This window comes from Ostrea edulis, chromosome 7 (genome assembly GCF_947568905.1).
Source record: "Ostrea edulis chromosome 7, xbOstEdul1.1, whole genome shotgun sequence".
Taxonomy (NCBI): Eukaryota; Metazoa; Mollusca; class Bivalvia; order Ostreida; family Ostreidae; genus Ostrea; species Ostrea edulis.
Window position 1 is genome coordinate 48,734,325 of NC_079170.1, and position 24,988 is coordinate 48,759,312.

Consider the following 24,988-nt stretch of genomic DNA (forward strand, 5'->3'; position numbering starts at 1 on the left):
CGGACGAACAGACGACAGACAAAAGGTGAGCAGGAAAGCTCAGGTGAGCTAAAAATACAACCCATTTTCAATATCAAATTGACGTTCTTTTATTTCTTGTTCATGAGATATGCTTCCAACATTGTATATTTTACAACTAGTCTGTGCAGATGAAATCTAAGTCAAGATTACTATGTTGTGCAATCATAACGGACGCCTTATCTTCACCTACTACTAGTAGTCATTTGTTCTTATACAATTTATTTTATATTGTTATTCAAATAGCGTTTAAAACAATATGGATTTTACCCTTTACAAAATAAATTTATTATTATTATAAGATGTATTATTATTAGTCTTATGTAATGATTTTAATTTATGTTTTGTTATAAGATAGATTGAATGATACTTTTGTTTTAACAGTATAACTTATCCAATCACATCCTAGGCTACTACTCTACTTCTCGGTTGAACATCACCGATACCGAAGTTGAATTATTGTTGTCTTTGAAACTATTCACGAATGGATCCGCACGAGCGTTTTTATCAATTTCTGAAGGTTTTTGTGAAGGAAGGGTCACTGTATCACAACAAAGCATTCTCCTAGGGCAACTTCTGCTCATATCCGAGTACGAACTCGGGCAACCCGAGTTGCAACCGAACGGAGAGTTTCAACTCTTATATGACGTATTGTGACATTTGAACTCTACTCAACTAACCCTGCCTTCTATGAGGGTTAGTGTGGTAGCAATGTTTCGGTCTTGTATTGAAACTGCGTAGGTGTCAGGTGTCGGTTTTTAAACGATGGATGCGATTGGTTGGACTAAGAAAGAACTCCGAAATGTTTACCCTACTAACTCAAGTATGAACTGCAGCCGCCCCAATTGATCATAAAACGGTAAATATTGACATGATAAAATTCCTCACTGCTGTAAGCTTGGGCGCCACGCATAAATAAGTGACACGTGGAATCTTTAAATGAGTGAAAAATTCCCGAATGGGACATACAAACAAACGAATCAATTTGATGAATATTTTACATACAATGTATGTACATCAAAGATACAATCAAAGTATATGTTACAAAGTTGTTGTTTGTGGGTAGAATTCCAAGCCGTTTATGGGAGATTTTTCTCCAAAACAAAATACGCATCCTTCTTTGGATTTTGGATACTTTCAGTCTCTGTTTGGAAATAATTGCTTTCATTCTCGTGAGACTTATTCTTTGATGGCAACTTGCCCGGTTCTCCGGAAGAATTCACTTGAGGATGCTGCAACTCTAACACCCTGTATTCGCCATTTGTCGGCTGTTCGTCCCCGCTTGCCCCTCGCCGTGACTCTAACACCTTGTATTCGCCATCTGTCGGCTGTTCATCCCTTCTTGTCCCTCGCCGTGACTCTAACACCTTGTATTCGCCATTTGTCGGCTGTTCGCCACTTGTCGGCTGCTCGTCCCCGCTTGCCCCTCGCCGTGACTCTAACACCTTGTATTCGCCATTTGTCGGTTGTTCGCCATTTGTCGGCTGCTCGTCCCCGCTTGCCCCTCGGAAATGATCGTAATATTTTGCGTTGAGGTTGATTTCATTGTTCTCATTCAAATGGTTGTATGTGTGATTACAGTCATAATTATGAGACACGCTTGAGTTGTTGCTCTCCATGCACGTGCCTTCTCTGGGTAATTGATACTGTCAACAGAATAATTATACAATTTCTTAAGGGGGTATACTACTACATCGTCATACTGGCGGACTTCCATGTAAAATATGAATGAAAACATACATTTATATCAGCAACGTTTGTACATTTCCTTTGAATTGATTGCCTAGCTGAGTAGCTCAGTCAGTTAACGTGTTGACTGCTGATCCGTAGATCGCGGGGCCTGCAGCGGTTTTAATTTTGTTCGTATTACTTTCTACTAAAACTGCATAATTCTCTGACTAAACAAAGTAAATTTTAAACTTTCCAATTTAAAATATTTTGATACATATCTTTCACTTTTCGTCCATATCAAATGTCTCTGTTGTGTTATTCCTCCTTAAAAGTGGGCATGAATATTCGACATATATGGAGCGCCAAATTAACCTAAACTCAAATCATTGAAGATATCTTTGATTATTTAAATATATAATGAATTGAATTATTGCGAGCAATAATTAAATTATTGAGCGCATTCATTCAGTTAATAAGAGTAATAATTGATTTGATGTGTGCATCAATTCAACTTTTGCTCTCATCAATTCAATTGATGTGCGCATCAATGTGTTGGATATGCTCGGAAAAATTTAATTTGGAGTTCCGTACAAATGATTTAATGATCACTTGAACGAAATAATTAATTCAATTGTGGATATATTGAATTGAAGATATCTCTATTCATATAGTTGCTCTCTCTAAAAGAATTATTGCGAGCATCAATTGAATTAGTGTTATCATTATTTCAGTGGAAGAGGGCAATATTTAATTCATTGATTGCGCACATTAATTGAATTGATGCGCGCTGCAATTCAATGGAAGGGAGCGATAATTCAATTATTGTGCACATTAATTGAATTGATTCGCGCATTAATTAATTGCCCTCTTCAAGTGAACAGCGTGCATCAATTCAATTGTTGATTTCAGCACTTCATTTGATTTTGAAAAGAGCGACGCTCAATTATTTGAAAAGATCTTTAATTGAATTGTTGCACGCATCCAATGAATTCATGATATCTTCAGATAATTAAAGATATCTCCGATTATTTGTGTTAATTTGGCGCTCTATAGACATAAGTAAGGCTCTGATAATATACGCATACTTACATTTCCGTCTTCTACGTCACAGTACTCGTAAGTGCCAGCGTTGTGATTTTTCTCATCGGGTTGTACATTATCTGATGCAGTTTCCATCAGTTTGATCTTTTGTGATGAAATTCTAAAATAAAAAATGCACAAGGACACGTGGGTGAAATTCGTACAAGCTCAAGAAAATAAATGGTGTCCTGTCATAGTTATAATTCATTAAATCCTAGAGCATGTCAAAGGTATGGCTTATCAGTTTCATATACACGAAAGAAATGGTTTGTCGTACACTATACCGCACAGCGGGAAAAAAAACCTATCTGTACACTGTACAATGGATAGCATAACACCGTTATGTCTCCGTGCGTACCTTTGTTTATACTTCATCAATACCGCCCCTAGACCTGTTACAAAAACGCCGAAGAGGAACCCGAATATGGTACCGAGAGCTACTCCCACTTTCAAGGACTGTATTGTCTTTTCTTGGTCATCTGCAATAAGAATGATTTATGTAACGAGTACACGCATTCATGTAATTCATTCCATTCAACAATGAACTAACACTCGCCTTCCCTTTTTATACACAAACATGTATATATGATATATGTCAAAGCATGTTCACGCATACTCTAAACTATTGAGACATTTAATTATTTTTTTTCTTCTAAATACACAAAAATCATGCTATCGGGTTAATGCATGTTTGTTTTTGTTTGTTTGTTTTTTAAGGAAATCTAATTCTACACTATGATTTTCGTCATTATTATAACATAATTTCTGTACCTTCGTCAAGAGATGATATCTTTGAGACTGTTCCTGTGGATGCATCATCTTCAATTGGAGCAGGTATATCACCTTCTACAACAAATAATTTCAGAATAAAATGTTCTTTAAAAAAAACAAGGCTCCAAATAAATATTTATATTTCAGTCATTGTGTTTTGAAATTCAGTATTTCAGGTACGAAGCATCTTTTTACAAATGGGAGAGGGGCACCCGGAGAAAAGTTAACACATTTGAATGAACATTCTTGACAAACAGTAAGATAAGGAGGAAAAATTTAGAGGTACTTTTGCCCAAATTTCCAAATCCTAGATCGTGGAGGGGTGATGGCTGCTTCTTTGAAGTACATGGGTTTCATTTGCTTGACCGATGAAAAAAAAGGTGAGCAAGATTACATACCCCACGCTCCGACATTGTTTGACAATGCCTCACATTATGATTGTGCAAAAACAGGACAGAGGGGCTCGAAATTCTAAAAGGGGCATAACTCCCAGAAAAATTATTGGGTAAGAATTTCCTTGCAATATGCACATCTATACAGTGTGTTCTTATTACACTGTAACTACAAAGTTTCACGAAATTCTGTTGAGTGATCTCATAGGAGTTGCGCTGACAAGAACAGGACAGATGGGTTCGAAATTCTAAGTTCAAAAGGAGCATAACTCCCAGAAAAATTATTAAATTAGAAAATTAGAATTTCCTGGAAATATGCACATCTACACAGTGTGTTCTTATCAACTAAAAATGTTCACGAAATTCTGTTGAGCGATCTCAGAGGAGTTGCGTTAACAAGAACAGGATTGACTGACTGCGGACAGGTCAAAAACATTATACCTTCCGCAAAAACATACCCCTCTGCGTGGGGTATAATCAATACTGCCATACAAAAAAGGGGGGAGGCAATCAGCCATAGATCTTGCATTGCATGTGAAAATACGTGGAAAAAAAGAAGAATTTGTACGTTGTCAATAGAGTGCCCCCGCCCGGTAATGATGTAAAAATTTGGTGGCAGGTGATCATAGGGAATCTACATGTCGTATTAAAACACACTTGGTTCTTTTTTTTTAAGCAGTGTATGACGGGGTATAAACAAAAGAGTGTATGAACTTTGTGCAAAATATACCATATCAAGGGGACTCACAATAATCAACAGATAGATAAAAGGAAATAAATATAGAGGGACTCACAATAGTAAACAGATAGATAAAAGGAAATAAATATAGAGGGACTCACAATAGTAAACAGATAGATAAAAGGAAATAAATATAGAGGGACTCACAATAGTAAACAGATAGATAAAAGGAAATAAATATAGAGGGACTCACAATAGTAAACAGATAGATAAAAGGAAATAAATATAGAGGGACTCACAATAGTAAACAGATAGATAAAAGGAAATAAATATAGAGGGACTCACAATAGTAAACAGATAGATAAAAGGAAATAAATATAGAGGGACTCACAATAGTAAACAGATAGATAAAAGGAAATAAATATAGAGGGACTCACAATAGTAAACAGATAGATAAAAGGAAGTAAATATATAGGGACTCACAATAGTAAACAGATAGATAAAAGGAAATAAATATAGAGGGACTCACAATGATAAATAGATAGATAAAAAGAAATAAATATAGAGGGACTCACAATAGTAAACAGATAGATAAAAAGAAATAGGGACTCACAATGATAAACAGATAGATAAAAGGAAATAAATATAGAGGGACTCACAATAGTAAACAGATAGATAAAAGGAAATAAATATAGAGGGACTCACAATAGTAAACAGATAGATAAAAAGAAATAAATATAGAGGGACTCACAATAGTAAACAGATAGATAAAAGGAAATAAATATAGAGGGACTCACAATAGTAAACAGATAGATAAAAGGAAATAAATATAAAGGGACTCACAATAGTAAACAGATAGATAAAAGGAAATAAATATAGAGGGACTCACAATAGTAAACAGATAGATAAAAGGAAATAAATATAGAGGGACTCACAATAGTAAACAGATAGATAAAAGGAAATAAATATAGAGGGACTCACAATAGTAAACAGATAGATAAAAGGAAGTAAATATATAGGGACTCACAATAGTAAACAGATAGATAAAAGGAAATAAATATAGAGGGACTCACAATGATAAACAGATAGATAAAAAGAAATAAATATAGAGGGACTCACAATAGTAAACAGATAGATAAAAAGAAATAGGGACTCACAATGATAAACAGATAGATAAAAGGAAATAAATATAGAGGGACTCACAATAGTAAACAGATAGATAAAAGGAAATAAATATAGAGGGACTCACAATAGTAAACAGATAGATAAAAAGAAATAAATATAGAGGGACTCACAATAGTAAACAGATAGATAAAAGGAAATAAATATAGAGGGACTCACAATAGTAAACAGATAGATAAAAGGAAATAAATATAGAGGGACTCACAATAGTAAACAGATAGATAAAAGGAAATAAATATAGAGGGACTCACAATAGTAAACAGATAGATAAAAGGAAATAAATATAGAGGGACTCACAATAGTAAACAGATAGATAAAAGGAAATAAATATAGAGGGACTCACAATGATAAACAGATAGATAAAAGGAAATAAATATAGAGGGACTCACAATGATAAACAGATAGATAAAAGGAAATAAATATAGAGGGACTCACAATAATAAACAGATAGATAAAAGGAAATAAATATATAGGGACTCACAATAGTAAACAGATAGATAAAAGGAAATAAATATAGAGGGACTCATAATGATAAACAGATAGATAAAAGGAAATAAATATAGAGGGACTCACAATGATAAACAGATAGATAAAAAGAAATAAATATAGAGGGACTCACAATGATAAACAGATAGATAAAAAGAAATAGGGACTCACAATGATAAACAGATAGATAAAAGGAAATAGGGACTGACAATAATAAATAGATATATAAAAGTAAATAGCTAAATAGGAACTCACAATGATAAACAGATAGATAAAAGGAAATAAATCTTTAACTGTATGAGCTCCAGTGTATCATACTTATAAAAGTGCGAGTGATATTCAATTTTGGGATTGTGGTATTTTCTTTTCCTTGGCAATATTCCCGAGTCATCGTCTGAACCAACTGTTCTAAAAGATCTTCATCTTCATCACCGGAACTGTCATCGCCATCGGATTCTGTCAAATATAATTGTTCTTAATTGCAACGACGAACGTGGTTTGAAAACCAATTTTGTTTGAAAAATAATCCCATTTTGAGTGGGTAATGCACATTCTACACCATTCTATTGTTTAATCCCATACAAATATAATTCCAAATTCAACTTTATATATATATATATATAGATAGATAGATAGATAGATAGAGAGAGAGAGAGAGAGAGAGAGACAGACAGACAGACAGACAGACAGACACACACACACACACACACACACACACACACACACACACACACACACACACACACACACACACACACATATATATATATATATATATATATATATATATATATTCGTTGTATCACTTATCATTTTTACTTGATATACATGTACATGTGTTGAACTTGTATATATGCAGAAACTACCCCCCCCCCCCCCTCCCGATTCTTCCATTGCTTTATACCCTCTTAATTAAACAAATTAGACATACAGTCCTTATTCCCCTTAATCATATTGATGTTTTTTTTGTAATTTGATATGGCTACATGTGTAGATTTTTATGCCAAGTTGAAAGATCAATTTTTTGAATTGGGAAAATTACATGATCCAATTACTGACGAGCCAGTCTTAATATTTACATTTCCAATGTTTTAGCCTTTGGAATCTTTATAAATTGTAATGATGGTCATTTCCAAATGAACGCGATAAAATTGTAAACATCGCGCGTATGAATCTCGAAAAATATAGTACGTCTATTATAACGACTGGGAATTCCGCCAGAAATGAAAGTAGAATGTAAATTTAAGAATTAAAATTTATTTTTTGAAAATGCATGAGTGTGTGAACTGCAACACTTGATGCACGTACTTTTTATGAAGCGCCGCTAACACGCATCATGAAGTAGTCCTGCTCGAAGCGTTGCAGTTCATACCATCATGTATTTTCTATAATTATACTAAATCATGTTTATTATTTACAAGACTGGTATGCACGTATGTGACATTTATGTCTATTCATTCTACTGAGAAATTTTTGACGTACCTGATGGAAAACATTCTCTTCTTGAATCGTAGTTTATACACATTTTTTCTGCCTTGGCATTAAAGCCGTTTCCAGAGCATGTTACTCTAAGTTTATATAAAAAATATACATCTAGATTAAGCATGTGTGTGAATATTAGGCTATGTAAAACATGCACATACGATTTGATTTTGAACAGTATTTCAATATATATATGAAGTGTGTATACATATTTATTGAAATTTGTTTTTAACCTGTAATCCTAAATGAAACTGGGGGGGTTGATATCATGCTGAAAAAGATATTGTTTTAATCAGTGTTTTTATTTCTTAATCGAAAATAAAAAGGATTTTGGCCAACAGAACACGTGATTTGTAACCACTGATGGTTGACGATAGGACCTAGTGTGTATTTTTGTATTTTCCATTTACTTGAATGACCTTGATTTTTTTTTTGTTAACAAGAGATGCTGCTGGACTTCCGCTTGTGGAAGAGAGACTTGAAAATGAAATTCAAATCTATATCAAGTTACGTTTGTTAATCTATGCTGATGATACGATTATTTTATCACAAACTGAAAAAGATTTGCAATATAAACTTGATATTTTTTATGACTATTGTGACAGATGGCGTTTAAAGGTTAATGTAGAAAAGACAAAAATAATGGTTTTTGGTAAAAGAAATGTATCATGCTACAATTTCATATATGACTGTAAAACTATTGAAATTGTTGATGAGTTCAAGTATCTTGGTATATTTTTTAATGAAAATGGTTCGTTTACTAATAATATAAAATATCAATATAACAAAGCAACTAGAGCAATGTTTGATGTGCTAAAAAAATGTAAGCAAAATAACTTATCAATCAGATGTCAACTTGACCTTTTTGACAGAATTATACAACCGATTTTATTGTATGGTTTTCAAACACTTCCATAACTGAAAAATTACATACTCGATACTGTAAATATATACTTAGATTAAATCAAAATATCCCGATTTATTTTATTTATGGAGAACTTGGAAGACATCCTTTGTCTATAAATATTAAAACAAGAATAATCTTTTTTTTTTAAACAAAACAAAACAAGAATAATCAAATTTTGGTCAAAAATTATTTTATCAGACAATAGAAAAATTGCAAAAATTATGTATTCACTTATATGTAAAGATAATAATAACCCTTGGATAAAATGCATTAGAAACATTTTAAATGAGTGTGGATTGTCATATGTATGGGAAAATGAAGCTTTTTTAAACACAGACTGGTTAAATGCAAAGGTATTACAAACACTGAAGGATCAGAGTATACAGAAATGGAATGAACTTTTATGTACATGTAATTCGTCAAAAGCAATTAATTATTCCATCTTTAAAAATGAACCAAATATTGAATTTTATTTAGATGAACTTCCTAAAAATAAAAGAGAAATACTCTGTAGATTTAGAGCATCAAATGTTAGATTACCTGTAGAGACAGGACGATGGTTAAACATTCCAAGAAATGAAAGAGCATGCACTTTATGTAATAATAATGATTTGGCTGATGAGATCCATTATTTATTTATATGTACTGATGAAACTATTAAGAAATCAAGATTGGAAAACTTAGATAGATATTATACATATAGACCAGATAGATATAAATTTAAACAGCTTCTTAATTGTAAAAATGTTATTGTACTTAAAAGATTATGCAAATTTTTAATGGTTATAAGGGAGAGGGCATGTCCTCCATGTTAACTGCATGCTATGTACAATATTGTATTATATATTACGAATTACATCTCTACAATACACATGTTGTATTTATTTGAGAATAAATAATTTTGTTGTTGTTACATGCAACACCTTAGCCGTTCAAGACGTGTCATTCTTGGTATTTGATATAAAGAACATAAATAGTTTCGTATTATGACTTACTGAAGGTAGAACCGTTGTATTAGCAGAATTTGTGAAAACGTCACATGACAAATAGCCAGAGTTGTGATAAAACCTGCATGTAAAATCATCTTTTGGTTAATTAATTGTAAACCATTAAACTAATCAACATCACAAACCGTCAAAATAAAAAAATAAATAAAATCGCTGTCCTTCATGACTAAACCATTCGAGAATTTACAATAGATACATTGTATGTTTGTCACCTCAACATTATGGACTCTCTCTCTCTCTCTCTCTCTCTCTCTCTCTCTCTCTCTCTCTCTCTCTCTCTCAGCCCATTTACAATATATATATATACTCAGTATTGGGTGTAATCAATACTACTTGTGTAGATGTTAATATACATACATACATACATACATATATATATATATATATATATATATATATATATATATATATATATATATATATAAAGAAATAGAATAAACAGCATACAAAGAGTTAAAATTTTAACGCAAGCGCTTTCATTTTATAATCCTCAGGCGTTACATTTTAAAATAGTTTTTTAATGAACTCTCTCTCCCTCCAAAAGAAAAACTATTTTTCTTTTTAAAAAATGTAACGCATGAGGATTATAAAATGAAAGCGCTTGTGTTAAAATTTTAACTTTGTGTACTGTTTATTCTATTTTTTTTTTTTTAAATATCTTATACCGGGCACTGTGATTTAAAAAAACCCAATTTGGATACACTTTTGTTTATATATATATCATAAGGTGAGTTCAAAAACCTAGTAAATCTCTCTCTCTCTCTCTCTCTCTCTCTCTCTCTCTCTCTCTCTCTCTCTCTCTCTCTCTCTCTCCAGAAGCCCATTTAGGACCTATCAAAAATATACATGTTTTGAAATAACGAGTTTCAGAATCAGTTATTACGAATTTAATTCGATACATGCATGTATTTCAAACTTCTGATCGTTATAACAAATCTTAAGGATCACGAAATTAACTATTGCATTATTTCGTTTAGTGAATTTTACAATATCTGAGTTAATGAATTCAAAAATATATAATTTTAAACAATTTAATATATTCTTACTAATTCTGCAATTCATTATCACGAAGTAGATGCTAATTTGATTTTATAAACCATTATATCTAATTTGACCAAATTGATATACGTGTAACCATTTCTGAATTTCATGTTTTCAAATTTTTATTCGTTAAAATAAACTTTGAAAATTGTTAAACAACTTCAACAAATTCTTGTAATAACAAATTCAATCCTTTATATAATGAATTCTAAAATTGAAATAGCAAATTGAATTTGCAATAACGAAATCTGGAATTCGGTATTTCAAATTCATTTTTTTAGGGGTTCTAATAGGGTTTCCGTGCTGCGTACGTTACCTGTATAATTCTATTTAAAAAAAAATCATATATCTTACTTTACCACACACGTACCCCGACAATGAACATATATCTGGAACTCGAGATTTATTGCAATGAAATGATAAAAATTGGGTTGAAATGAGCAACGTTTCACAAAAAGAGAAATGTAACCCTTACCCAGTGTAGTTTTAACTTTGGCCATTGTAACGTTTTCCCCTTTGAGTGATGTCAACAGTTTTCATGCCTATTTACACCGTAAAACTCGTGTTTATGACAAGATAGTTTTACATCCTAAATTATTTAGTGCATTATGAATAATGATGTTCGTGACTAAAAAAGACATCGAGTCATTTTAAGAAGGGAAACGTTTGAAAGTATACGAGGTAGTCGTTTCCTCCACATTTATAATAGGAAGTTTATATATCGACTCTAACGCCCCACACAAGTACACTGGTGTATCAGGAAGAAATAGATTGATTATCTATATCTAAAGAGAACATTACAGCTTGAATCTCATGTACATGTGTATCAGGAACAAATCGTTAAGTAGATTAATTATCTATATCTAAAGAGAAAATTACAGCTTGAATCGCTTGTACTGTAGTTAGTTTGGTCTCCTAACACTTGACTTCAAATTTTTGTACATATTTATGAATATATTTCACTTTGTTTATTTGCATACCTATACACATTCCTCTGACATTACTTGAATTGATACATGAAATTTCTGTATTGTACCTCATGTACCATTTCCATCGTGGTTTGAGCGAATAAATGAGTGAATGGATGAATAAATGAATGAATGAATGAGTTAATTCACTGTCAGATCTTGTCTAATCTTTTGATAATATTGATGTCATTATATTAATGTAAAAAATTATAAAAAGACGAGAGAGAGAGAGAGAGAGAGAGAGAGAGAGAGAGAGAGAGAGAGAGAGAGAGAGAAATAGTGGTATAATGATATCTCCCATTGTTGTATATTAATGGTGGACCTGACTCTGGTCTAATGATGAAGTACTACATCCTATGCATTTTATTTGGATGAAAGTGAAGTACATAATGATATTTAAATAAGAAAACTGTAATCTGTATTTCTTCTGAATCATAAGATAGCTTCAACCTCTCTTTATGGCTGCGAGGAACATCGAAAAATACTTGTGAGCACAGGCACTCGACGTTTTAAATATCTGTTGTCACAGAGTGACAATTACGTATTTTAATTATCAAATGTTATATGCATTTTATTCATTTCAGATTGTTCAATACTATGGCAAGCCCTTTTACTATTTATTCGGAAAATAAGATATCTCTTTAAATTAAAGAGATATCTCTTATTTTAAAAGATATCTCTTTAAAATGAGAGATATCTCTTAACCTTAAGAGGTATCTCCCTCAAAAAGAGATATCTCTTTCACTTAGAGAGATATCTCTTTCATTTAGAGAGATATCTCTTTCACTTAGAGAGATATCTTTTATTTTTAAAGATATCTCTTACACTTAAAGAGATATCTCTTTCACTTTAAGAGATATCTCTTTCACTTAGAGATATATCTTTTATACTTTAAGAGATATCTCTTTCAATTAGAGAGATATCTCTTTCACTTAGATAGATATCTCTTTTACTCTGAAAGATATCTCCTTTACTTTGAGAGATATCTCTTTTACTTTGAGAGATATCTCCTTCACTTAAAGAGATATCTCTCTAAGATTCCTAGAGAGATATCTCTCAAAGTATAAGAGATATCTCTTTAATCGTTGAAAAAGAGGTATATCTCAAAGAGAAAGAGATATCTCTTTCTAATATTTTTATTAGTCTGAATACTTAAGGAACTCTCCCTAAAACGGAAGCCCGTCAAAGCAAATCTTACCATGATTGGTTAGCGTGTTGCTAAAACGCGGAACGGTAAACGGAATGGAAAACGGAAAGTATATTATGCAATAATGTTATGAAGAGTTCAGCATTTTGCAAAATCAAAAAGCTTATTATGAACAAGGAATGCAGAAATTACAGAGAGAGCAGTTGTCATCCTCAGAATTCACCATTTCATATTGATACCTCATACTAATGCATTATTACAGAGTGTATGTATTTTTACACGGTGTATTTTGTGGATGAATGTACCAACAGGCGCTTGCTTAATAATTTGCATAGTAATTTTTTAAATTAAAAATATCAAGCAAGCGCCTGTTGTCATCATCTGGCTTTGTCATCACCCCACCCCCCCCCCCCCACCCCCAAGATTTTGATAGTACGTTGTTTCACAAATGAAGAAAAAAATGAATAAGATAACATACTGAAAAAGACTTGAATTATAATTGACCCCCCTTTAAAATCCCATTACTTTATTCTGGCTGGTATCGTAAGAAACGATTTTAAGAGCCCATTCAATGAATAAAATGTACACCCCCCGAAAACAACATTGTAAAAGATAAAATAATTTTTTGAACAATTTTCCCCAAACATAGCCTTTTTAAATCGAACGTGCTTTTAATCGAACTACATATATACATACAGTGTATAAGATAACTGAATTTGAATTTAGTTCTACACCTGGTACAATATACATTTATATGTATCACAGCAAATTTTAAAGCGCACGGGTCCGGTGTAGAAAAAAGTTTTGCCTCATTTGGGATGAATCTGTGTGAAAGTTCGTACATTTACCGATATCCTGCGGATTAGTGTTGAAACTGAAGAGATACAGCGCGGAAGAAAGATTGAAACAAAACCAATGGTAACTAGGGTGAAGTTTACGACCAATAGTAAGAGGAATTAACAGATTTATTTCATAATATATGAAATAACTAAAAAGCTAACATAGAATTTATGCTTGAATGGAATTAAAAGTCATCTCATTATTAATCCAAATGTTAAACTATACAAGTATTTAGTTTAAAAATTAACTGCCAGAAGTCCTCCCTATTCAGGATTGAAGTGTTGCGGTTACTAACTCTCCTGTTAGTTAAAAAATAATAAATCAAACACAAGATGTTTAATTTGTTGACTAAATAAGATAATAATAATAATAATAATGTCCTTTATTTAAACAGGATAGCACAATTAGTTTAAAACTAGTTTACATTGTGGTGCTGAAACATATATACAGACAGCAGTATTATACAGATACAATATAAAATAGTATATGAAGGTATGTTGTATACATACATGTATGCTATTTACATATCTAAAACTGAAAATAAAACAAAATAAATAAATAAACAAATAAAAATAAAACTGAAAATAATCAAAAACAAATCTATATGGTTTTAATTTCCCGAATGAAATTTTTTTCTAAGATAAGTGGATTTAAAAGTTTCCAATGTTGGGTAATATTTTAAAAATTCTGGTATATTATTCCATAACTGCGATAACTAAATAAGACAATGAATTATTATTGTTTTATACATATCACACCCCCTGTTGTAAGTACACACATGCACATGTACACGGTATTATGTGTAAATACAAGTACATGTGCGTTAATGACGTTTTGCCACGGGGAGGGGGGTATAAACCACGTGTGTTCTTTTCATTTTCTACCCATAGGTGTCACTGTTCGCTAACACCTCTGTCAATGCCGACATTTCAAAATTCTCGTAAAATGCTTTGTAAATTCTTATACTAACGTTTAACTAAATTCGCTTAATCAATTTATGATGTAAAATTTTAAGATAAAGTTGTTTGATCGCTTGTAAACAATTCCCAAATTGTTGATTTTAATCAAAATGACCCCCCCCCCCTCCCCGATTTTTACCGTTATCTTATCTACACTAATCATTCTCAGTCTTAAATTTCGTTCCGTTCCGTTTTCCGTTCCGCGTTTTAGCAACACCCTGATGGCTGCAATCCCGGGCGAATATTTTGCTTTTTCCGCATGTGAAATGTATACAAGTAGCAAAAACAAACACAATAAATTGATGAAATATGCGTGCTAGACTAGATTTCGCCTCTCGGCAACTTGATAATGTTACCCCAACCACCTCTTCAACCTTTCCCGCCATTTAAACACTAGAAGTATTTTGCTTGGTTAAAAAATAGGGTTACATCATTTCAATGACAATGCAACAGGGAGAAGTCATTATGATCACCGGGGGAAAAATCTAAAGAGATATCGCTTTTTGAAAATTTAAAGAGATATCTCTCTAACTTAAAGAGATATCTCTTTTTACATTGATAGAGAGATATCTCTTTACGCTAGAGAGATATCTCTTTCACTTTGAGAGATATCTCTTTAGCTTTGAGAGATATCTCTCAAAGAGAAAGAGATATCTCCCAAGCGTAAAGAGATATCTCCCAAGCGTAAAGAGATATTTCTTTAAACAAAAGAGATATCTCTTTTGTTTAAAGAGATATCTCTTTTGGTTAAAGAGATATCTCCCAAGCGTAGAAAGATATATCTCTAACTTACAGAGATATCTCTTTAACCAAAAGAGATATCTCTCTTGTTTAAAGAGATATCTTATTTTACGAATAAATAGTAAAAGGGCTTGCCATACAATACACTTTCATTCAATCATTCACCTGTTTACTAATTCATTCATGCATTGCCATCGTATTCGTGTTGTGTTCTTGTGTACGTGGTGTCACGTAATTGTTTTGTGAATAGGGTTTTGCTGAGTTAGGTATTTGTAGAGCGAGTGAGTATTTTATTAGAAGTTGCAAAACAAGTTTTTAGGGAGTGGTAGTAGTGTGCGCATGTGTGTGAGCTTGTATAAAAGGATGAGCTAGGATTAATTTAGAGATTAACAAGACTTTAACGCAGTACATCAGGGTAAGTCTCACACCGAGATACCCTATACGGATATATTCCTTACGGGATATAACGATATATAACTGGTAAGAACTAAATTTATTTAAATCGTTTTAATCTATTTAATAATAATTTGTTGCTCAAATTATCGTATGTGAGAGATGTATGTGTGAATGTTTCATTTTCATTTTAGGTCATCATCATATTTATGATTGGAGTATCGGATATGTCGGATACAAATAAAATTAATTGAAACCTGCACCAAGAGTTCTTCTTGTTGTAAGACCCCGTGACACTATAATAAAAAAAATTGTCTTCCTGTAAACATAATATTCACTACCTTGTGAATATTATGTTTACAGGAAGACATTTTTTTAAATTAGATATTTAAAACGTCGAGTGCCTGTGTTAAGGAAAATGGGATGGGGGGGGGGGGGGCGAAGAATACTTAAGGAGGGGAGGGAGGGGTTTGACATTTTTAAGCTATACTCACCACATGCATGTAACATCATATTGTAATAAAAACCTTGAAAAGATAAAAAAAAAAAAAAAATTCTTCTATATTTGCACCTATTTCATTTGCTGATCTAGAGGAGGATAGGATGTAGCGTAACTATGCAAGTAACTTGCGGAAACGGCCGAGTAGTTACGATTGAGAATTCTCTAAGTTGGTTGGTTGGTTTAAGATAGTATCCTCCACTTCTTGGAGAACCGTTTTGTGAAAAACAGTAAGTTTATATGGACTGTAAAATGGTCTATGGTAAGTAAAAAGAGCCAAGAGCACCGTGTTTTTAAAACCTTATAATTATAAAATTAATTTACTGTAACAGGGTTAAAAAAAAAAAAAGAGCAGATAAATAGAATCATATTAAGAAAAATTAAGTACATGTATAACAATCAGCATATAGAACATCATAATCTATAAATACATTTTAAACTAATTCGTCATAAAATCATAGACACATACATTACTAAACAACCACTAATGCTGGAGTTATTCCCCTTGACACAACATCATTCAAATACTAAATAGTTTGAACTTATTTACATACATGGGGATTTATATTAATCCTAAATATAAATACAAAGATACAAGTGTATGGTCATTTTATTCTAACCTACCGACTATGGGCTGAATCCTTTCCCAATAGATTTAATGGATATATTGGTAATAATCTCTATGTATATGATCTACACACAATATCATAAACTTTACTACAGCGTCTCAAACAATATCGTACACTTTACTACAGTGTCTTATAATACAAATGTACGTACACATTTATGAAAATATCCTTGATCATTCAAAACCTATGACAATTAAAAGTTTAAAACAGTAACTAAATAAATTCTCTTAGATAATATCTTTTCACACTTTTAATCATAGATTAATATACTACTCAAAATTTGATAAGGATCACTAGGTTATATGTGTGTAATTTACCACTAACATAACAAAAGACATAAATTTGACTCAGAAACGTGTTTAGTCAGGTTATGAATGAAAATTCATGAACGGCATGAACTTTTATCAATACGGAATGCTTGAAATCTGATAACAACACCAAAAGGCATTTCATTACAAAACGTTAACAGCAAACCAGAGAAGGAATTACAGTTTTTGGGGATAGTCCATCATTACACTTAGTCGATGAAGTGTCAATACCGGGTATGACCTCCCCTTGCATCAATGACGGCTTGACAACGTCGAGCCATGCTGTCAATAAGCATCCGGATGTTTCCAATGGGAAGGTTGTTCCACTCTTCCACGAGGGCGTTTCCGAGCTCTGCCAAAGTCGTGGGTTGTGCTCTACGGCGTGAAAGAGCAACCTGCAGCATGTTCCATCGGGTTCAAGTCCGGCGAGCGCGCTGGCCAGTCCATACGGACAATTGTCTCCTGCTGAAGGTACTGCTCCATCACCCTGGCGCGATGAGGACGGGCGTTATCATCCATCAGGATGAACTCAGGGCCAACAGCACCAGCGTAGGGTCTGACGTAATCATCGAGGATCTCATCCCGGTACCACACCCCCGGCATTGTTCCTCTCTCCAGGACATGAAGATCTGTTCTTCCATCCCTGCTGATTCCACCCCAGACCATGATGGAACCACCACCATAACGGTCATGTTCACTGATGTTGGCATCATGGAAACGTTCACGTTGTCGTCGCCACACTCGGTGCTTCCTGTCTGTAAAGTCCAAACAATACCTGGACTCATCGGTGAACAGAACTTGAACCCAATCGTTCTGTGTCCAAGTGACATGATCTTCAGCCCAGTCCAATCCCTCCCGCCGGTGTCGAACAGTCAGAGGAACTCGGAACACATGCCCTTCTCGAGTTGAGACCTGCATCATGAAGCCGATTCCGTATCGTCTGAGTGGACACATTCACCCCCGAGGCGTTCAGATGGTCGCTACGTGGGCTGGTTGCTGTCCAGAAGGGATGGCGTCGTGCCTGAAGAGCCACAAAATGGTCTTGGCGTTGGGTTGTCGACCTCTGACGACCACCCCCATATCGGCGTGCTGCTGTGCCAAAAGTTTGCTGTCGGTTCCAGGCCCAGTTTACAACGCTCTGGCTGACGTTTAGTGCATTTTTAACGTCACGTTGTGAATAGCCAGCGTCAAGCATTCCAATACATCTGCCCAATTGTTCTGTCGTCAGGCGACGCCTTACACGTTGAGGGGGCATTGTGTTGATAAACGTAGTGTAAACACCCAAGTGAGTTTGAAATTTTAGAAAGAATCAGACACCGATGCCTGAGTGAAAATCGTGCAATGGTAGCAAAAGCATAAACTGTGATGAAAAACGCCTTTCCCATGGCATGAAATGCACGTGCAAGTTTGTTGAAGACGTTTTTGATTTCACTTGGACACAATATTGCCAGTTATGCAGTTATTAATTTTTTAAACAGAAAAATATCTATGATCCTTATCAAATTTTGAGTAGTATATATCATATAAGTTATATATGATTTCAATGTTAAAAGTATGAAATATGTCAAAGTCAACCTACTGTCAGTGATTCTAAATCCTGCATAAATATGTCCTTCCACCACTACCAAACCAAATGTAGAACTCAATGTAAAACAAACGGGTTAAAGGCCTCGGTGGAAAAAAAAATAACACCCCACTAACCAATGGGCGTTTAGGATTACTTATGTAGTAGTTGAGCATTCTGCCACTACTATTGATATGTTCTTTTTACTTCGTTTTTTTAATGATGATACGTGTTATGTAAAGTATTTAACCCTTTACATTTTTCCAGGTAAGTTTGAGTCCGCCTAGAGTGAGACTAGTAATAAAATAATAAATAAAGTTTTAAACCTTTATTAAAATCCACCTATGACGTCATTCTTTTGTTCGAACACGCCATTATTTTTCAGGAATGGAGAGTTTGGAAAGTAGGTCAACCTTTATACAAGTACATGTAGATATAAATACATGAAATAAAAGAATGAAAAACGTAAGACATGATTAAAATTAAATTAAAATTTAGTTTTTATTAATGTTTACAGTGGATTTTAAGTGTGTCAATGTACTCGTATCACTCCATTCCTTAAAAGCAATGGACCTCGGCCCCTTCGGGGCCTCGGTCCATTACTTTTGAGGAATGGAGCGATACTCGTACATTAACCCTTACATAAAGTTCAACAATTGTATGATAAATACCAAAATAATAATCCCGGGGAATGAATGTGGCTTGAGAGAAAAATATAACTATACAGGAAAAATAAAAAAACAATTATAAAAAATTCAGGGTGTGGCAACTCCTGATATTTACGTTGTTGCAATGTTTGGCTCAGAAGAAGCTCCGAGCACGAGAATGAAAGTAAAAGTTACCTGTAATGTGATTTGATATTAAATCTAGAAGTAACCGATGAGAAGTTTTGACATAAAATACGTTTGAAAATAAAAGATAACTCTCTTCCTGTTTCATGAAATAAACAACTCGAATATGAAGATAGGAATTTACGTAGACAAGTAAGTAGAAAATAATGAAATGGAGATAATATAGACCGATACTACCACACTTAATTGATTTTTAAAAAAATAGTTACACAATTATTGAAAGTTATTTCATAACTTTCAATGACATCTGAAAGAAATCAAAATCAATATAAAATCAACATCAAATGACACTATCATAGACAGTATCATAGATAGATGAAAGGCAAAGAAAAATAAAAGTAGCTAGGGGTGCTAAAAAATCCCATATCATGAGATATTGGGTCAAAATGTCAGTACTGTCAAGGGATAGGGGTATGAATTAAGGAATTGTGTTTGCGTGTATAGACGAACCAAGGCAGTCAGTTTGCAGTGGTTATACCAATCCTGTTACCGTAGCGGCCCCTGGGTCCTTGACCCAACCGACACAGCGAGAGCTACCCACGTCCTCTACACAATAAAGTCGGGTATGGGAAGTGATCCAATATTGCACGGGATCGATATACAAAATATTCTCAATTTCGAAAATAATCTGAAAAAGTAAAATAGTGAAATACTACGGAATAAGACAGGTAAAAGTTCCTTCATTATATGATAGGCTACTCTATCAAGCTGATCTCAGAAATCCACACGCTGTACATATATATATATCTTGAAAAAGTTATTGCTTTAATCGCCACGATTCGTGGAATGACGATTTTAGGTTATTATTTCCTGTGTAACTATAACAGGAAGATCATATTTGTGTATGAAGGAAATAGTTTCTTATCTTTTGAAACTTAACTGGTACAGTATAAGTATAGGGGCCTAGTGGAGGCCAATAATAATCGAAATAGAAAATGTAAAGTGAGTGCAACTGACTTGGACAGCTGTTGGAGACCACAGGGGTTTGTCTTCCGGTAAATTTTTTGTGTGTAAAATATGAATTTTCTTGAAAACCTTCATTGAAGTCGTTTTGACATGATGCCAACAAGTTTTGGCAATAAGTACATCGTGTTGACGTCGGCTCGTCCGATAGTAGACTAGAGAGAGACACGTTCCATATTTATTTTATTTTTCTGTAGTAATGTGAAATGATATGTTATACGGTGTGACTGTTTAGATGAGCGAAGACCCATAATATCTTGCTGTCTATTCATTTAACGCTGGAAATATAATTGTGACGTCATTATTAGCTACGATTGTTTCTCTTTCAAACCAAGCAATATTATTCACAACAAAACCTTATGATATGAGAAAGCTTGTCTGGAATTTGAAAACAGTTATGGTACTTTCCAAACTATTTATTTGCTTTTTCTACGGGGTTGTCCATGAAGTATACTACAGTGATGACGACATTTTCCTGAAAGCATTATGGATAATCCTCATAATTTTTCAGCTGGTGAAGAGTTAATTTCTGTGGAAACGAGGGATTTATTTATATTCGGTCTTGAGGGGGATAGGAAAGACCAAATATAAATAACCCCCTCGTTTCCACAGAAATGAGTGAAGAGCAAATCACGGATATTGTGTAATCATTGGAGCGAGCTCATCTCACGACGTGAGCTTCGCTTGCAATATTAAACTTTATTGGATGATGTTTGCGGGATATGAAGATTTATTCATTCAAGAAAAATCATATTTTTACTGTATCAATTTACAGATCAATAAACAGCAAACATGTGGAGGATCCAACATACGCAATTGTTGATGGTTTTGGTGGCCTGTTGGTTCACTTGTGTTGTTTGTGATTCAGATGGTAAGAAATCCAATCAAACAAAATCTTTTAGAGGGATAAATACTTTCATTTACTACAATATTATGGTGAAGACATTTTACAATTAAAAAAAAAAACCCAACAAGACACATGTTCTCATTCCTTTATGAAATAAAATTTGTTTTATTTTCAGATTTTGATTCAGAGTTTGACTCGAGTTTTACAGAAGTGAGGAACACTGCTATCTCTATTACATCAATAGTTGGTATCATCATTGGTCTTATCTTTCTTTCCATCATCATTGTCATAGTCGTCGTATGCTGTTGTATGAGAGGTATGGGGTTTAATGATAGAAACTATTCATTGCTTTTATTTGAAATAACCGCCTATTATAAAGATAATATGACTTGGCGACCATTAATCGTATAGAATACCTGAGGAAGTGATTTTTTCCCCAATTATATCAGTTGTATGTATAAATCTTCTGATACAACATGTTTTAGAAGTATTTGATTTTTTAAAAATGTATTCATATATTTCGGACTTTTATATCTAAACATTATGCTCAACTTCGTGTTACATGTATGTGGTCTACTGAGAATCATTGGACAGGGCTTTTTAAATGTAATGCTTGCATGCTAAATATATCAATAGTTTTTTACTAGTCCTGATATAATGTAAATTTTTGCTAATCTAAAGGAAATATTCCCGGACAAGAGCTATGGATTGACACTTTTTAAAAATTGAAGTAATGCATGAATTTCAGCTAGCTTTATTTGGCTCAGTGTAACCTAGCTTATGTAGGATTGTTGACACTGCAGGGGTTATTTTGTCCCCCTCCTTCCCCTTGACTTACAGAGAGTAATGGTACAGATTATTCTATCCTTAAAGCAACAAGAATGTCCTCATGTGTTTTCTAAAGTAGAAACCCCTGAGGAATTACAAATGAAGATACTGCATGTTGTCCTCCAGTTCAATAAGTTACTGTAAACCGACTTTTATTCGTGATGACTATATTTCGCGATTTACTAGTGATGAACAGTACCGTGATTATCTTAAATGTACAAGAAACATTAAAGGTTTGGTTCACGGCCAATCTAATTTAAAAAATTAGATGTTAGATTTACCCACATTTTAGATTCACTCACATACTCCATACACAAAGTAGCTAGTATGTGAGCGGATCTAACATCTAATTTTAATTAGATTGGATTCACAGGGAGAAATATTTGCAATGAAGTGGTTCTAGCAAACCTTGCAAAAATTTCTCGCACATGAATAGAAGTTGGTTTACAGTATTTATCAGTCTGTTTATATACAAGTAGCAATTATTTCACAATTCACTAATTATGTTCCCCAAACAAAGTTTGGGAACATATTGTTTTTACTCTGTTTCTTATTATTATGTTCCCCAAACAAAGTTTGGGAACATATTGTTTTTACTCTGTTTCTTATTATTATTATTATTATTATTATTCTTTTTCTCCGGTACTTTTTTGTCCGGTAGTGTTCTCAGAAACTACAAAAGGGATCGATATGAAACTTTCCAGGATGATAGTATAGCGTTTGTAGATGTGCATAGTGATAGTCATTTTGTTTGCACGTGCATGCACGCGCGCGCACGTGCATTGCAATTTTGGTACAAAAAATGGAAAATCAGAATATTGAAGGAAGCGATATGAAACCTAATTAGGATGGTAGGATATCATTTGTAGATATGAAAAATAATAGTTCTTTTTTCTGTACGCGCACGCATGCGCGTGCACGCGCATTACAAAATTTGTACGCTAACTTTGGAATCAGTCTAACTTTTTTGTTGTTCATTGAAATGGCTTGAAATTCATATCATAGGTAGATATTGAGACCCTTAACTGATTTACATGGTCAAAATTACCAATTTGCACGCGCATGCACGTGCGCTTCATTTTGATTGGATAATGCTAAAACGTTTGTAACTATCTTATTTATGAAGCGAATGAGATGATATTCACAGCATACGTAGACAATATGTGTATCTATATGTTGGTGTAACAAAAAATGCCAACGCACACGCGCATGCGCGTGCAACGTTTTTTAAATGTTCAATTTTTAAAGGACGATAACGTTTTTGTTTTTCATCAAATTCTATTCATATTCGGGGTTTAAATGTATCTTGGTACTCCTTACAAATTGCTGTGGTTAGAATTACTGCTCAGCACGTGCATGCACGTGTCCTGATTTCTGATTGGACGATCTTAAAATCGCTATAACTTCCTTATATTTGGTGGAAACGTTATGAAATTCATACTGTGGGTATATGATACAAATGCCTGTTGAACGACATCAACAAAAATTCGGAATCATACACGCGTGCGCGTGTATGCACGTGCAACGCTTTCTTTCATTTCTTGGTACTGAAATGACCATATTGAACGTACTACATGTAATTAAAGGCTAAAATAAAATGATTTTTTCCTATAGATTCACAAGGACATCACTTTTTAATTGGGGGAGGTTTGGGGAACATCTGTAACGGTCCCCGTTACAATTAAAACTAGTTATTATTATTATTATTCTTTTTCTCCGGTACTTTTTTGTCCGGTAGTGTTCTCAGAAACTACAAAAGGGATCAATATGAAACTTTCCAGGATGATAGTATAGCGTTTGTAGATGTGCATAGTGATATTCATTTTGTCTGCACGTGCATGCACGCGCGCGCACGTGCATTCCAATTTTGGTACAAAAAATGGAAAATCAGAATATTGAAGGAAGCGATATAAAACCTAAATAGGATGATAGTATATCATTTGTACATATGAAAAATAATAGTTATTTTGTCAACACGCGCATGCATGCGTGTGCACGCGCATTACGAAATTTGTACACTAACTTTGGAATCAGTCTAACTTTTTTGTTGTTCATTGAAATGGCTTGAAATTCATATCATAGGTAGATATTGAGACCCTTAACTGATTTGCATGGTCAAAATTACCAATTTGCACGCGCATGCACGTGCGCTTCATTTTGATTGGATAATACTAAAACGTTTGTAACTATCTTATCTATGAAGCGAATGAGATGATATTCACAGCATACGTAGACAATATGTGTATCTATATATTGGTGTAGCAAAAAAATGCCAACGTACACGCGCATGCGCGTGCAACGTTTTTTAAATGTTCAATTTTTAAAGGACGATAACGTTTTTGTTTTTCGTCAAATTCTATTGATATTAATGGTTTAGATGTGTCTTGGTACTCCTTACAAATTGCTGTGGTTAGAATTACTGCTCATCACGTACATGCACGTGTGCTGATTTCTGATTGGACGATTTTAAAATCGCTATAACTTCCTTATATTTGGTGGAAACGTTATGAAATTCATACTGTGGGTATATGATACAAATGCCTGTTGAACGACATCAACAAAAATTCGGAATCATACACGTGTGCGCGTGTATGCACGTGCAACGCTTTCTTTCATTTCTTAGTACTGAAATGACCATATTGAACGTACTACATGTAATTAAAGGCTAAAATAAAATGATTTTTTCCTATAGATTCACAAGGACATCACTTTTTAATTGGGGGAGGTTTGGGGAA

The 24,988-nt window shown here is 33.6% G+C and overlaps 2 protein-coding genes across 7 annotated transcripts in view; one reads left to right on the forward strand and one right to left on the reverse strand.

Moving 5' to 3' along the window:
• Positions 1 to 72: 72 nt before the first annotated feature.
• LOC125655818 (uncharacterized) lies at positions 73 to 11,310 on the reverse strand. 4 transcript variants are annotated; one of them, XM_048886332.2, is made up of 9 exons: positions 11,192 to 11,310; positions 9,664 to 9,736; positions 7,762 to 7,847; positions 6,598 to 6,735; positions 3,541 to 3,615; positions 3,128 to 3,248; positions 2,779 to 2,890; positions 1,386 to 1,664; positions 73 to 1,325 (listed from the first exon to the last, which is right to left on the reverse strand). In XM_048886332.2, exons 1-9 carry the CDS (start codon positions 11,214 to 11,216, stop codon positions 1,098 to 1,100), a joined length of 1,137 nt encoding a protein of 378 aa, XP_048742289.2. In that variant the 5' UTR covers positions 11,217 to 11,310; the 3' UTR covers positions 73 to 1,097. The 4 variants fall into 4 exon arrangements, with proteins under 4 accessions (XP_048742289.2, XP_048742288.2, XP_056000583.1 ...); XM_048886331.2 differs by having other exon boundaries at positions 73 to 1,664; XM_056144608.1 differs by lacking the exon at positions 11,192 to 11,310 and adding an exon at positions 7,995 to 8,032 and having other exon boundaries at positions 73 to 1,664; positions 9,664 to 9,729.
• Positions 11,311 to 15,712: 4,402 nt separating this feature from the next.
• LOC125655823 (uncharacterized) overlaps positions 15,713 to 24,988 on the forward strand; it is a 16,056-nt gene continuing 6,780 nt past the window's right edge. The window contains exons 1-3 of one of the 3 annotated variants that reach the window (XM_048886341.2): positions 15,713 to 15,851; positions 21,354 to 21,449; positions 21,601 to 21,741. In XM_048886341.2, coding sequence (XP_048742298.1) covers positions 21,371 to 21,449; positions 21,601 to 21,741 — 220 coding nt within the window. In that variant the 5' untranslated portion in view covers positions 15,713 to 15,851; positions 21,354 to 21,370. Of the gene's footprint in view, positions 15,852 to 20,184; positions 20,611 to 21,353; positions 21,450 to 21,600; positions 21,742 to 24,988 lie in introns of those variants that run through there. The other 2 variants (XM_048886340.2, XM_048886344.2) reach the window with 2 other exon arrangements.

Bases quoted from the DNA above. Each gene is read 5' to 3' on its own strand.
- LOC125655818 (XM_048886331.2), bottom strand. From the start codon at position 11,216: ATGGCCAAAGTTAAAACTACACTGG. The intron at 7,848-9,663 runs GTAAGTCATAAT...ATATAAACTTAG, and splicing joins ATACAACGGTTCTACCTTCA to AGTAACATGCTCTGGAAACG. The intron at 3,616-6,597 runs GTATGATACACT...TATTTGTTGTAG, and splicing joins TATCACTCGCACTTTTATAA to AAGGTGATATACCTGCTCCA.